The sequence below is a fragment of the Trachymyrmex cornetzi genome, unplaced genomic scaffold (genome assembly GCF_001594075.2).
Source record: "Trachymyrmex cornetzi isolate Tcor2-1 unplaced genomic scaffold, Tcor1.1 scaffold124, whole genome shotgun sequence".
In the NCBI taxonomy this organism is placed as follows: Eukaryota; Metazoa; Arthropoda; class Insecta; order Hymenoptera; family Formicidae; genus Trachymyrmex; species Trachymyrmex cornetzi.
Window position 1 is genome coordinate 279067 of NW_017295806.1, and position 14871 is coordinate 293937.

Sequence of the window (14871 nt, forward strand, 5' to 3'; positions counted from 1 at the left end):
AAAAATAGATGAAAACTATACTTATCCCCCCTAACAGTTAGTAAATAATCGTAAAAAGCGATAAAAGACACGTGTAAGTGAAAATAAGTTACGCATGCGTATTGAATAAAAACCTTTCATGTGCCTTTTATCACTTTTTACGATTATTTACTGACTGTCAAAGAAAATAAGCATAGCTTTCGTATTTTTATAAATGTTTTAAAACAATCTCATTATTTCGTTTTATCCAAATTGTTTTTATTTATAAATGGTACATAATAAAAATTAACGTGTCATTTCTCGCTTCTGACGTTACAATTCAATATGGCTGTGACGACTACTCAGAGCTTTAAAGACTCATAACTCTGAAATTATGAGGAATGTTCTTAAGTTTTTTACAGCACAATACACTGCACTCTTTTTTCTTTCTTATGTAATTTTTTCATAACTTTTTTGCGTATTTTTATAACGTTTAAAATAAGAATTTTTCCAGTATGGTGGGATTTTGGCAACGAGGAAATTCGTTATTGCATCGTTATTGCAATATCGTAATGTCACTATAATGGTACTGTAATATTACATGCTATGTATACGGATATATGAATATGTCATTTGTCTTTTCACATAAAGCAATTTCCTCTATTAAAATTTATAACTTCAATAAATAAAAACACATAGATAATATACCTGGAATACAGAGATTACCAACACTGTAACCAGCAGTGCCTGCTATGTAATATCCAGCTCTACCGATTCCTTGAATGTCCCTCAATCGACCTCCAGTACCTGTTGTGGCGCCACTAAACAGTTTATTACATGTTTAAATAAGAGCACATGCAGACATAATCATGAGAATGCATCCCTAATTATTAGAATGCCAACGTTTCAGTCAAAGTAAATTGCATTGTTCAAGTGAACAGTGCAGTTCACTTCATCACGGTGAGGAGCAGCTTGACACTCCACCAAGTATCAGTGAACTACAATGTTTACGAAAAGTTAATGTAATAATTGATAATTGAATAAATAATATTCGAAATATTTTAATTTTTAAAAGATTATGTAAGAAGTATAACTTTTATATTATAGAAATAAACAGAGCAATAGGGTAAATATAAATATATTATAATCGTAAAGGAGATAAGTAAACGAATTGTAATGAAAATTTAGAAATTCAGTAATTTTAACTCCAACTTCTTAAACTTTATTACATTTTATTTAAATTTACCTGAAAGGTGCAACGCCAGTTGGAAAGTTATGTGTTTCTGCTGTAAAAATAAGATGCTGTTTGATATTTTCCAGATGGAAGTTACTGCATTTATAAGTATTTATAGGACGTAAAACAGGAATCTCAAATCCTTCTATCGCACTGCTATTGTCGCTGAATTTTATTACATTATTTGAATTAGAGTAATTTTGCGTATCCATAATCATGTCAATCAGAGATTGTTTTTCTTCTTTTCCATTCAAAATGATGCGTCCTTTAAAGAACCAGTGGCGACTATGTTCACTGTTAGATTGAGCAAGATCGAAACATTCTACGCTGGTTGGATTCCGTTTTAATTTTTTAAGAAATAATTCTGTATAAAAATCTAAATCCCAGTCATCAAATGCCAAACCTGCAAAATAAAAATTTAAAATAATAAAATTGTAGCAGCATACCCTGTTCAAAAGTGTCCAATAAATTAAAATGAGTCCAATTATTAAAAATAATAAAAATTTGCATCAATTCAATAACAACAAGAATATAAATTTTATTATATGATAATTTTATCACATGTATACATTTAACATTAAATTTTAAAAAAGAAAATTTATTTAACTTCCGTACTTTTTATATCTTTATTTTTATATGAATAATATATTCTTTTTATTTTAATTCAGAAGACATACATATTTCAACTATGTGTGCTTTTTCGTTTAATTAAAAAATGTTAGTCTTTTAAATATTACTACTTACCCAATTTAAAATTAACTTCTTCCAAAGCACTTCTACCTTTTTTAATTATATCAACTTCAAACCATTTTTCTGGTCTAAAACCATGATCAAATGTTTCAATAGGTTTCATATATCTATATTCTGTCATTCTATCTCCCAACACATTTATAATCTACAAAATTTATAATATTTTTTAAACATAGAAAACGTCTTGTAATAAATGACAATAATAAACTCGTCAACAAAATTATCGCAATAAATAAATTCTATCAAAATTTTTTCAACCATCTGCAAGAAAATTAATATCAAATATAATATCTATATAATAAAATAAAAGATACATACAGCGTTTTCTATTTTTTCGTTTAATCTTCTTTTATGTTTAATGCAATATCTGATTGCTACTTCTACTCTTTTTACTTTATTTAATTTGACAGTTTTGCATATAGAAACCACATTGGTAGAAAATGCAGTGGAGAAATTCAATCTACAACAGAAAGTTATTGATATACTGAGTATACCAGAAGTAGGTAATATCAGAAGATATGGTAGTGTCTCGCGCTAAGACATGCGTAGCGACATGTCAGCGCGAGACCGGCCGTGTAACTTTACGCGAACCGTACTACATACATAGAGCGTCCCCTTTTAAAAAAATACATTAAGATTTCTTGAAAACTATAGTAGATACGGAATAATGTTTCTAACAAGAGTTGTATGGTTCGAAGGAGGACATATCCAGATAACAAAACGTTCCTTGGCATAAGAAAAGAAATAGGTGTTTAGCACAAATTTCTCTTTAATTGCCATCATGTTGCTGTCACCAGGGCAATAATAATTTCGTTTAGAGCAACCTAGAGCAGACAATTGTTTGCGCAAACGAGCGGAAATGCTATAACAAACTTATTGCCATAAATATTGCTATAATCTGTTGGAAATTGTTTTCGTAAAATACTATTTAGTTCACATTTCTGTCAATTGAATAGAAATGGAGCGTCGTCAAGCAAATGATAGAAAAATTGGCCAGTCATTTAAAAATTAAAAATGAAAACGGAGAAATCTTAAACTATTTAGGAGATTTCCGAGAATATATATAGGCTTTTTCTCGTATGATGTTCTATGGCGTGCCGCAAGTAGCCATAAACCATTCTCTTGATGGAAAAGTATGTGTGGCTCTGAAATAATTTCACCTATTGCATCAAAATTGTTACAGTTGTCTCCGACATCCTGTGCTTACGAAAGAAATTGGTCAGAGCATGGAAGTGTCCATTCTTTGAAAAGAAATAGACTGAAACATGAAAAAGTATCGAAGCTTGTCGCAATGCAATTTCTTGAAAATAATAAAATTAATTCCTCATAATTCTCATAAACTCTCTGTCTCTGTCTTTAATAAGAATGCTACCAACACTGTTATGAATGACAGTTTTACTTCCGATGATGAATCATATAGTGAGAGATGAAAAATGAAAATTTTTTTATCGTAATAATTCTCATAAGAAGAAATTATAATTTTACAAGATAGATTTGCTTCTCATGAGAAGAAATCGCCCAGAAGTTCTATAAGAATTGGCGTATGTAAATCGAATAGGCAAATCTAGAGATTCCCAAGCTCTTTCGGAGTGTGCTTTCTGAATCTCTATATTTTTTTGACTATTTTATAACTTTCTCATTTTGAAATATAAAGCTAATCAATAATATTTTAACAATACGAAAACTGTATTGATTGTTTCCAATTTTCATCCTTCTTTCTTTTGTAAAATTACTTTTTACTGTAAATAACAATAGTAATGTGAAAACATTAAAAATAATTATAAGGATAATTTGCACACTATTTATTTTAGAAAAAATCAAGTTCGAAGAAATGTAAAACAATTACTTATGTATAATTATATATGAAATTATGCATAATTGTGTATAAGCAATTTTTTTTATATTTTTCCGAACTTGTTTTTCTCTAAAACGAACAATGCGAAAATTATCCCTTCAATTATTTTTTATGCTTTCACATTACTATTGTCATTTTTATTATACTAAAAAGTAATTTTACAAAAGAAAGAGGGATGTATGAATATGTATGGACATATTTCATATATATGATTATATATGTGTTTATGAATATTCATGTATGTTTATATACTTATTTATACATATTAATGTATGAAAAATTTTTTACCAGGATACTTCTATATATTAATACTAGATATTATATAATTATATTATATATATGTATGTCATACGTAATACATAAAAAAATAATATATAATACAAACATCAATGAAAGTTATGAAAAACAAAACTATAAGGCAAGATAAAATATATAATTGTGAGATAAAATTTTACCTGGGTCCAATTTCAATAACATGGTTTTGAGTATCACTGAACATACTATCACATCGCAAACATTCTCCTTCTAAGAGAGGTGACAAGATCCATTTTAATACTTGCACTTCATCTTCCTCTAGTGATTCTGTTTCTACATAATAACACAATTCGGTCTCAAGGCTGGTCACTGAGGCTTCGATTTGCAATACCTTATGTAGTTTATTTTTCAGTTGGCCTGTCTTTAGACCAGGCGTCTTAAAAAATTTCAAGATCATTTTCGATGGTCTGTAAAAAAGATGATGGACTAAGGAACCATGTAACGGACACGCAGAAACTATTTAAGGTTATGAATATCTAATATGCTTTAATACGTATCTACTGTTGTTTGGTGATAAGCACAGACGATATGGATCACTTTCAAAGCTGACATTTTTAATTTAATCTTGTTTTTCATTATGTATATGGATTGCGAAAGATTGACATAATCTTCATTACGTCAGTTTAACGTAACAAAAATTACATGATAAAACCAGTTATTAATTGATAAAACGAATCAACATAATAAAATTGGTTTGCTCAATTTAATTTAATATTCAATTTAATATTTTTGTAATATAACTTATTTTAAATAGTCACTTTAATATTTCAAAAAGAATGCATTTGTAACAAGGAAAAACTTTAAATAAAAAATATCTAATTTTAAAAGAGACAGCTTTTGTTAGCATGGTTTTGTCTCTTATAGATAAGGATGTACCGAAAAAGTCACTTTTATTTTCTTAAACGCACAATCATATGCTTTAGTTACATGAATCAGTTTATCACATCTTATATGTATAAAGTAAAATCAGCATGAAATACGAATATGAATATGAATATGAATAATATGTTTTCAAATCTTCTAATATAATATAGTCACAAAAGTATCTCTATAAAACATTTATTTCGTAATATGATTAAAATTTATAATCACTAATTAATACAGTTATATTCTTTAAAATTTAATTTAAATCTTTTAAAGTAATTGTTAATGCAAATATATTTTTAATATAAATATTTTTTTGCTACGTTGTTATATTTTCAAAAGAATTTTAGCTAATAATATTATTTAAAAGCAAAATAGCCACATGGCAAAAATTGTATTAATAATGTTAGATATTATATATCTACAAGATGTGAAATATATATGAATCTTCTAAGAATATAAGACTTAAAGATTTATTATTTCAAATAACTCTAAAATCTCTAAAAATCAGAGAAATACTTAAATGCGTTATGCCATGAAAAGTCACTGACAAGTTTGATTATCGTTTCAAGTCGTTATACGCAATATCAATATCGTAACTACTTCATCGATGTCGAAACTTGAAAACATAACAATATAAGGTCAGCCCATAGCAAGATTATTTAAATTCAACTTTAGAGATTATTTGAAGTACTCGTGAAGTAATCTTTGATTAATAAGAATCTTGTTTTAGATGATACATGTGAGAACACAATAATCGATACGAACTAGAAATTAAATGTCTATAACGATCGAAGTTGGATCTTTAATACTTAAATAATTCAATGTGAATTATATACTATATATATTTTTTTTTCATACGTATGAAAAAAAAAAATATATATAGTACATAATTCACATTGAATTATTTAAACGTAATTAACGTTTTTCAAAATATATTTTTTGAAAATATACACTTTCAACAAAACATAAAATAAATATTTTTAACAGAATACTTGCTTGTAATATATGTACATACGAGATAAACAACAAGAATGTAATGCGATGCACAGCTAGCTGTGTCACACCGTGTCATGTACGTGTGTCTCTTTTGTTGGAAGGCACCCATTATTATCAATTTCTCACATCACGTTGTTTGCTTAAAATGAGAAATTACAGAATAGACTCCTTAGTTTTAGAGAAAATATTTTGTAAATATTCTTTATATTGAACTAAATACACGTTCTCTGAATATACTTAGAATATGAAAAAGAATATTTATTCCGACCTATCTGGAATATTTAAATTGGTCTTATTTTGATATTTTGTGTATGTTTATAGAATATTTTTTAATACATTGTAAGAATATTTTAATATTCTCAACGAATGTTTATAGAATATTTATTGAAAGTGTTTGTGTTATCTGGGAAGTGTATATTTTCAAAAAATGTATATTTTGAAAAACGTTAATTACATTTAAATAAAATTAAAAACTTGAGTTGGCTACTTTTTGGGCTACTTTATTTTCAAAATCGGCTACTTTTCGTAAAGTCACTAAATTGTTAAAGTACCGCAATTGATTTCAGAAATGTCGCGTTAAAATGGCCAAAGTGCACATAGTACACGATTCGAAGTACATCAGGGTTCAGCTTTGGGTCAATTGGGTACAGCTAACCTAACCGTACATTTTCGAGACATTTTCGTCAATCTCGAGGTTGAAGGCGCAAATTCATTATCATTGTGTGTTGATATTAACACAATATAAATCTCTTAGAAGTATGTACTTATTGTACATATGTGTCCTTCGTGCACTTTTATGCACAAAACTTCTACGACAAATAAATCCGTATTAAACTAAAGAACACATAAATCGAGCATTCGTACATATTCTTTTGTTCATAAATAAACTAATTACAATTAAAAAACATTGATTAATATACTTGACGGCTTCATTTTCCCAAATAAAGCACGTAATACAAATGCATAAATTTGAAATGGCCGCGTTTCACGTGAAAATGGATGCGAGTTTGCGATACTTTAACAATCTAGTGACTTTAACTTTTGGGCTACTCGAGCGCCACCATTGGGCTACTTCTAACGAAAAATATCTGGCAATACTGGTGCTGTCAAGTTGAGTCTCCTTTTATCTTTTACTTCGTGGCGGTGACTTAACAGTGACGGACTTTCAGTGAATCTGGCTTGGAGTTAAATAGATATTCTGAAATCTGAGATGAACGCTGTGAAAGACGAAGATGATTTTTGGTACAGCAGCGAGAGGCGGTCGTTCTGCTTTGAGAACGAAGTTATGATTGTAACGAATTGTAAATTGTGAATTCTCTGAGCGGCAAGTATTTGAGAATCAAATTGCAGGTGGATCAATTGAAGAGCGACACGCAGAAACTGTGGACCGGAATTTTTAATACATCAAACCTTGAAAATAGCCTTCAGTCTACTAATGATCTTCAAACTACAAAATCTCTTCTCTCAGTTATATCTGAAAAGACGCTTTCACGCAGTATGTCAAGAGTATTTTTTAGAATTCTTCTAATGTTAATGACAAAGCGTTATTTGCATTTTTGAGATGATTATCAACAAATAATGAATATTCTTATTAGATGTTTATTAATATTAAAAAATTATCAAATTGCTTGTATGACTTAACAAGTAATATTATATATTACTATTCTGATTCTGTGTACGAGTATATTTCAAGTCCGGAAAAACAATTCAGCGCATGGATTGTGGAATCAGAAATGTATATAGTTCATACTAAATATAAATTAAAGCATTTAAAATCTACTTTGATCAAAAATGGAAATTCTTCATACTGAGTTAGTTATTCTATTTCTTTAGTCCTATTTCAAATAATTGTTAATGACAAAGTTTAAAATATTTTTGTAAAATCTTTTTGAGCATCTTGTAGTTTTAGATGCAGATAAATCAAAAAATGGTCATTCAAAAATAGAACATAAGTACCTTGAAATTGACGTTGCGCAGCCAGACATCACCTTGAGAGAGATATTGCTCGGACAATCATATTCATTAGAACGATACAAGTCTCTTGCTAGCAAAACTGCTTTATTAGATGCTGCTATCTCAAATGGAGATGGAAATTCTATTTTAATAGTACGAATTTAAAATATTTATACAGCTAAAATAATAATCTTGCAATAAATTATCAAGAAAAAAATTATAAATCTTGTTAATGCTTGGTTAACGTTGCAGATAATTTTATTTCTTATAAAAACTTTAAAACGATCGTTAGTACAAAGACTATTAGTGGAGAGACCGGATGCGGTAAATGTATATATTTATTATCTGTTTATAAGGCTGCAAACAAGTGAAATAACTGATATTTTAACGTAAGTAATATTTCTATAATATATTAGGTACCACGAAAAGTTCGTGTCGTTTTTCCCCCATAAACATCTTTTGAAAAAACGACACGAACTTTCCACAGTACTAATACCTAATACAATTAATGATTTATTTTAGTACTTCTTTTAATACTTGATGTTTTACAGAATGTTAGATCATTCCTCAACTGCTGCTGTAAGTATTATTATAAATATCATGTAATTTAAGTTGCAAATTTTATTTGCTGGTTGATTACAGATGAAGAATCTGCATATTATTATAAAAAACACAAAAGATCCAAATAGACTATGGCAAAAACTTCACAATTGTTACAAGGCACTGTTTACTATGTTACCCAATTGCAAAGAAACTATGTTTCTGGAATCTTATATTAAGTTGCTGGGTATGTTCGTATTATCTCTCTTTTGCTATCATGAAAAAATTATATTATTGGTATCGTAAATTGTTAGAATGGCAATTGGCGATCAAACAAAAAAAGAATGATGAGGAACTTCCGTTAAATTCTTCTATTCTGGAATCTCTATATCATGCATGTAAACACCATTGCAATACACCGAATGATTTTGTCACGATATCACCCATGATGCTCTCTCGAGATCATAATATTTCTCCTCGACTATATCAGAAGGTCACTTTACAAGTTAAAGCCGCCTGTGGTGGATGGGACGACATTGATCGTTTACTCTTAACAAAGGTAGAGTGTTCATTTATGTAAATCAATTTTTATGTATTCCATCAGAATTATATCAATTATGTTTAGGGAATACTTGGTAATACAAAATTACAAACGCATTTGTATATAGAAGATGTTTTGAAAGTTTTATACAAATATAATGCGCCACATGCTGTTCTCGAAAAATATTTAAAATTTATCGACAATCTAGAGAAACGATTGGAATTGGCAAAAAAACTATCTTGCCATACAATAGTAATCGATGTACGTAGATAAATACTTTTCTAATTTCTAAGAAAGGAGATTATGGATGAAAGAATAATGATATAGGATAGTACTACATTTATATGTATATGTTTCTAGATATTTGTTCAACAAGGGGATCGTATGGTACTGATGGATTACAAAGCAAAATTACAACCTCAATCTGAAGACTATTTTTATGCTGAGAGTGCTTTGCATTTACCAAATATTAAGTGGAAAAATTAAACATATATAAAACATTATATATACTTGAATTGTATATTTAAAGTATCATTTCTTGTGTGTTGGGTTACTTCTCTGATAAAAATAGTTGATAGAGAACAATAGAAAAATCCTATTATTTCGAATATGAGTCTGGTTCGTGAATTTACTAATTTGAATCAAATCTTGTAAGAATCTTATACAAATCTTATAGAATCCGATAAGTACGATAAGATTCATATCCGAGCAATCGTGATACTCGCGAGGTTGATGTTAGAAAATGATATAAATATTAGAAAACGATACAAATAGAGATTCTATCGTTCTCGCAATCGTTCCCTATCAACTTTTTTTATCAGAGTTTGCGCTCGCAACGTTTGCAAGCATTATTTAGCCTTGTTTAATTGTACAACTTTTGATAAACCACAAGGATGGAATGATTTCATAAGTATTGCAAGCGCCAAATGAAATGTCCTTTATGTCCATGAGATGCTACGTCGTGATCATGTAATTTCAATGGCGTAAAGTGAAATTCCACAGAATTTTACGTATCATTTGTATAAAAGATTACCTTTTTAAAAAAGATAAAAACAGTCATTAAGAATATATATATACCTTTCGAATAGAACCTAAGAAATACATTACGTATTTTTTTATTATTCCAACCCAAGAAGTAGTAGTTTTAGTTGTTCAAATATATTCTTATTGAAGATCTTTTTATTCCAACTCAAGTAATGGCAGCTTTAATTCTCTATTAAAAATTATTACTCCTCGAAAAAAATTATTATACCAAATTAAAACCTTAAATAAGTCTTAACTAAGTTAAATTCTATCAAATTAAAAAGTAAAATCCAAAAATAAATAAACTATTTTTGTTATTTACTTAACTCTAATGATATGTATCATTTGTATAAAAGATTTGATATTAACCTGACGCCAAATTACATGTAACATTCAGATTAAATTCGGATAATTATTTAGAGTACCCCCCTCCCCCTACCTAAAATTTTAATAAAAATATACTCACTCGACGCGTTCTCACTCAAAACAAAAGAATCTAACAGAGAAACATGGCGGCCAGCCTCGTGAATCGAGTTATTAAGCGTCAAAGTTCGAGACTTAAGGCGTTGTCTACAATATGCGAAGTAAGCTTGGTTTAAGTAGAGGCCTAAATAACAGAGATGCGACATTGAAGGGTATGGTCTGATTGGCTGTCTTAATCACGTGATCAGAGAGCCATTTTAATTCATTACTGCGTATGATTAGAATTCTAGGACTCTACGTATAGAGTCTAATAATATATGTACGTATAATGTATATACTATTAAGTACATACTATAAGTACGTACTATATTTTCTTCTTTTTCTAACAATTTAATTTTCCTCATGTAATGCATCAGCTGTCATCAGCTTATGCAGGTGCCTTTTCATGCCGACGCTCGACGCTCATTATCGGCGTCGAAATAAATCACGTGATAAAAATTGGCGAATATCAAGCGTCAATTTTGATCTTATGATTTATTTTGACGCTGAAAACAGCTGAAAACGATCGTTAAGCGTCAGCATGAAAAGGCACCTTATGATTATAAGTACTTATACTGAATTAAAATGGCGATGACAACTTAACCCATTCTAGAGTTCTAGATTTATCAAAGAGGCGCAACCGATGTTATGCATTCTGATTCGCTGTTGCAATCTAACCAATTGTATGACTTGGCAGCCATTTATAGTACTAGTGACATATTTCTATTTCATTTTATCCTATACATTCTATCTCACATTATTCTACACGTTTTATCTTGTTGACATGGCAGTTTCATAACATGTATGATGTAGGCCATGTTTAGTACTCTCCTTAGCACCTTTGTCATACTGACTTAAGCCGGTTGCGCCTTTCTGATAAATCTAAGGGTGGAGTCCCATGAAGCGTATTTGCCGCGTATTGCGTAACCGCGTAACCAATCAATAATCAGTAAAACACGAAATCACAACAGCGGATCGCTTCTGATTGGTTACGCGGTTACGCGATACGCGGTAAATACACCTCATGGGACTCCAGCCTGAGACTCTAACCTAATCAACGCAATGTCGCATCTCTGGTATCTAGGCTTCTAGATTTAAAAAGTAACAGTAAGAAATTGATCAATCACAGTCGATTGTGAAAAGAATAATTGACTATGGTTGGTCAATTTCTTACTCTTCTTACACCAAGCTTACTTCGCGTATTGTAGGTTAACATACCATCCCGATTCGATACAGCATTATGTATACGTTTTATGTATACCTTTGTAGTTATAATATGTAGTTATATATAAACCAGAGTTCCAGGACACTGAAAATAAAATTGTTACAGTCAATAAATTATAGAAAACGTTTTTTTTTTACACTGTGTGTGTGTGTGTGTGTGTGTGTGTGTGTGTGTGTGTGTGTGTGTGTGTGTGTGTGTGTGTGATGTGTGTGTGTGTAATGAATGTATGAATATAAGGCCTATTCTTTTTGTCTGAACTTTTGCACCAGTTCATCTTTCTTCTTCTTCTTTCCTGCTGGAGAGAAAAGGAAAAAAGATGAACTGGTGCAAAGGTTCAGCCAAAAAGAACACGCCTATATATATCTATATACTTGTATTACTACATATTTGCCGTCGATGGCCCCAATGCGCGCAATGGGGAAAATTTCATAATTGTTCGAAATTGTTTGCAATAGATAATCACTCTTCTTTTTCCAATCTTGGTGGAAGCACAAGACCATTAAGACAAAACCATATGGCTTCACAAGTTTCCTTGATGACGTTACAGTTGTTAAACCTCGCAAATACTGGTATTGAATAGAGCTCATCCCTCCAGATGCTAAATATTTGGTGAAAGAGATATCAGTTTTTAGTATTATAATTTAAATAATTTTGAATTAAATAAATGAAATAGATAAGTTAAGGAAATAAATTTAATTCGATTACCTCAATGTTATTGCTAACCTCTCTCCAGGACTCACAGCTTTTCTTATATCAAATTTTTTAGGGGCATTGACCACGTCTCGATTGGACACCACCAATCACAGCGACCGGTGCTTAGGAGCTTTGTAGTCTCAAGCGCTGTGAGTGGCTCGTGTCCAATTGAGCCGTGTCCAACTGGGTGCCACCCAATTTTTTAATCAATATGAGGACCAATGATCAAAAGCTCTTCAAATTGAATTGATGAAAATTCACAATAAAAAATGGAGGATTCCATTAAAAAATTTTATGTGATATGGACTTGACCTTAAGGACTTCTTATCAAGGTTCTTATCAAACGGAACCAAGGTCACCGTCTTTTTTCCCCCTTGAAACCATAAAATTTTTGTCTAAAACATTTTTTGAAAAAATTTCTCCTTTTCAAGATATTCGCGTGTATTGATTAAAATGGCCTATCCTGTATAAGTAAAAGAGAGACATTATTTTTTTAAACTTATTTTGATAATAATTTTACAATGAATGGTGACCGCCGCCGGAGGTTACTCAGGGTCATGACTTCGATAATATATGTCAAGATCAAGGTCATCGGCGAGGTTTAACCTTTCCGCAATAATTACCAAAATATTTTTTAATGAATCTTCACGACAAAATATGAACAAAATCTAAGGTAGCTTGTAAATCATTAACTTCTCACTTTAATGTTTTTTGTATACAACTCGAGCGCGAGCACATTGGTCTACCATGCCAGAGGTCCCAGGAGGAACCAAAAATATTTACGCTCATGTCTTCTCTCGGAAAAGGTCGGCAATCTCCTGAGAGTATTTTTGCTCACAAAAACACCTCTCGAAAAATCTGCCGTTCGGAATCGGCATTAAAACTGTAGGTCTCATATATTCGTGGGTGCGTACCACAAGCATATGAGAAAGATGTAAGAGGCCAGAGACCTAACGGAAGAAGAAGAAGATATACAGAATCATTATGGAAATTAAATTAAATAAAAAAATCACATAATTATATTTCAAATCAAATACTCTTGAAATCTTCTTCATATCTCTATGTACAATGACAGTATTAATACTGCATTACATATTTCTTGAAATTACAAAATCTTAAAGTTTCAACTTTTTCTGTTATTTAGAGTATTATATATATAGGGTATCTCGAACTTTTTTGCCAATCACTTTTGTGTAGATAAAGCGGACTAAACTGAATCGAAAAGTCCTATACCATTTTGCAATTTTCGCAGTAGTAACAAGATATTAATTACTAAAAATTGCCAAATATTAGTCTTGAATAATTTTTTACTCAAATACTCTTTACGCAAATGAACTTTATAGAAAAGCTGCAAAAGACAAAAATAATTTATTTTCTTCTCATAAAGTTCTGAGAATTTTTTCAGAATTTTTTCAGAATTTTTTAATACCGTATTTTTTTATGTTGATAAAAATAAGAAAATGCAATACTAAAAAGTTGATAAAATATTCTGAAAAAATTCTCAGAACTTTATGAGAAGAGAATAAATTAATTTTATCCGTTACAGTTACAGTTTTTCTGTAAAGTTGATAGTATTTGAGTAAAATATTATTCAAAACTAATATTTTGCAATTTTTAATAATTAATATCTTGTTAACTATTGCGAAAATTGCAAAATGGTAGAGGACTTTTCGACTCAGTTTAGTCCGCTCTATCTACACAAAAGTGATTGTCAACAAAGTTCGGGACACCCTGTATAATATTAGAGTGCCCGAGTTACAACAGAAATACTTTGTATTGTATACAGAGTGTCCCGTAATTATTAACGCAACGCTTATGGACTAATAGAGTAGAACTGAGTTGAAAAGTTATCCATTTACAATTTTCATGATTGGGCGAGTGAACGTGGGTTCATTTGATAATCTTTGTTAATTAATATCTCGTTAATTATCGTTCATGTACAGGTAGAATAGAATAAACTGATTCGAAAAGTTCTGTGTCATTTTGTAATTTTCGTAATAATTAACGGTCGGTGCAAACGAATATAAACGAATCATTCGGCAATCTTTAAAAATTAATATCTCAACTATTGCGAAAATTGCAAAATGGTACAGAATTTTCCGATTCGATTTAGTTCGTTCTGTCTACCCACAAGAGTTGTATCAATAATTACGGGACACCCTGCAAATACATAGATACAAATACATATGTATACATAAGAAAAGTACAATTTTTTGCGACTATTCGGATATCATTTTATTTTTGCAGATCCTGATTCGTATTTTTCTTCATGGAAATTGAAAATTATTATCATAATATTGATGATTCAAGGAAAAATTGCTCCAGTAGGACATGTTTGTTTTATGTACATTTTTTCGTCTGTAGAACATTTGATACGTTTAGAAAACGTATATAAAATATATATAAACCAATAGCTACCAATGTTACCTGGGTAAATAATATTATTATCAAATCATTAT

At 30.0% G+C, this 14871-nt stretch overlaps 2 protein-coding genes across 4 annotated transcripts in view; one reads left to right on the forward strand and one right to left on the reverse strand.

The window, feature by feature from the left end:
- Positions 1-4712, reverse strand: part of Pfas (phosphoribosylformylglycinamidine synthase) — a 10258-nt gene extending 5546 nt beyond the window's left edge. Inside the window, exons 1-6 of the mRNA XM_018521805.1 lie at positions 4253-4712; positions 2261-2402; positions 1937-2087; positions 1205-1595; positions 667-779; positions 549-562 (exon numbers count right to left, since the gene is read on the reverse strand). Coding sequence (XP_018377307.1) covers positions 549-562; positions 667-779; positions 1205-1595; positions 1937-2087; positions 2261-2402; positions 4253-4509 — 1068 coding nt within the window. The 5' untranslated portion in view covers positions 4510-4712. The remainder of the gene's footprint in view (positions 1-548; positions 563-666; positions 780-1204; positions 1596-1936; positions 2088-2260; positions 2403-4252) is intronic.
- A 2409-nt stretch (positions 4713-7121) lies between these two features.
- Positions 7122-10132, forward strand: LOC108770310 (spermatogenesis-defective protein 39 homolog). 3 transcript variants are annotated; one of them, XM_018521826.1, is made up of 9 exons: positions 7122-7266; positions 7326-7470; positions 7879-8081; positions 8181-8317; positions 8480-8507; positions 8571-8715; positions 8783-9027; positions 9094-9270; positions 9370-10132. In XM_018521826.1, exons 1-9 carry the CDS (start codon positions 7186-7188, stop codon positions 9493-9495), a joined length of 1287 nt encoding a protein of 428 aa, XP_018377328.1. In that variant the 5' UTR covers positions 7122-7185; the 3' UTR covers positions 9496-10132. The 3 variants fall into 3 exon arrangements, with proteins under 3 accessions (XP_018377328.1, XP_018377329.1, XP_018377330.1); XM_018521827.1 differs by having other exon boundaries at positions 7885-8081; XM_018521828.1 differs by having other exon boundaries at positions 7122-7257.
- Positions 10133-14871: the final 4739 nt, after the last annotated feature.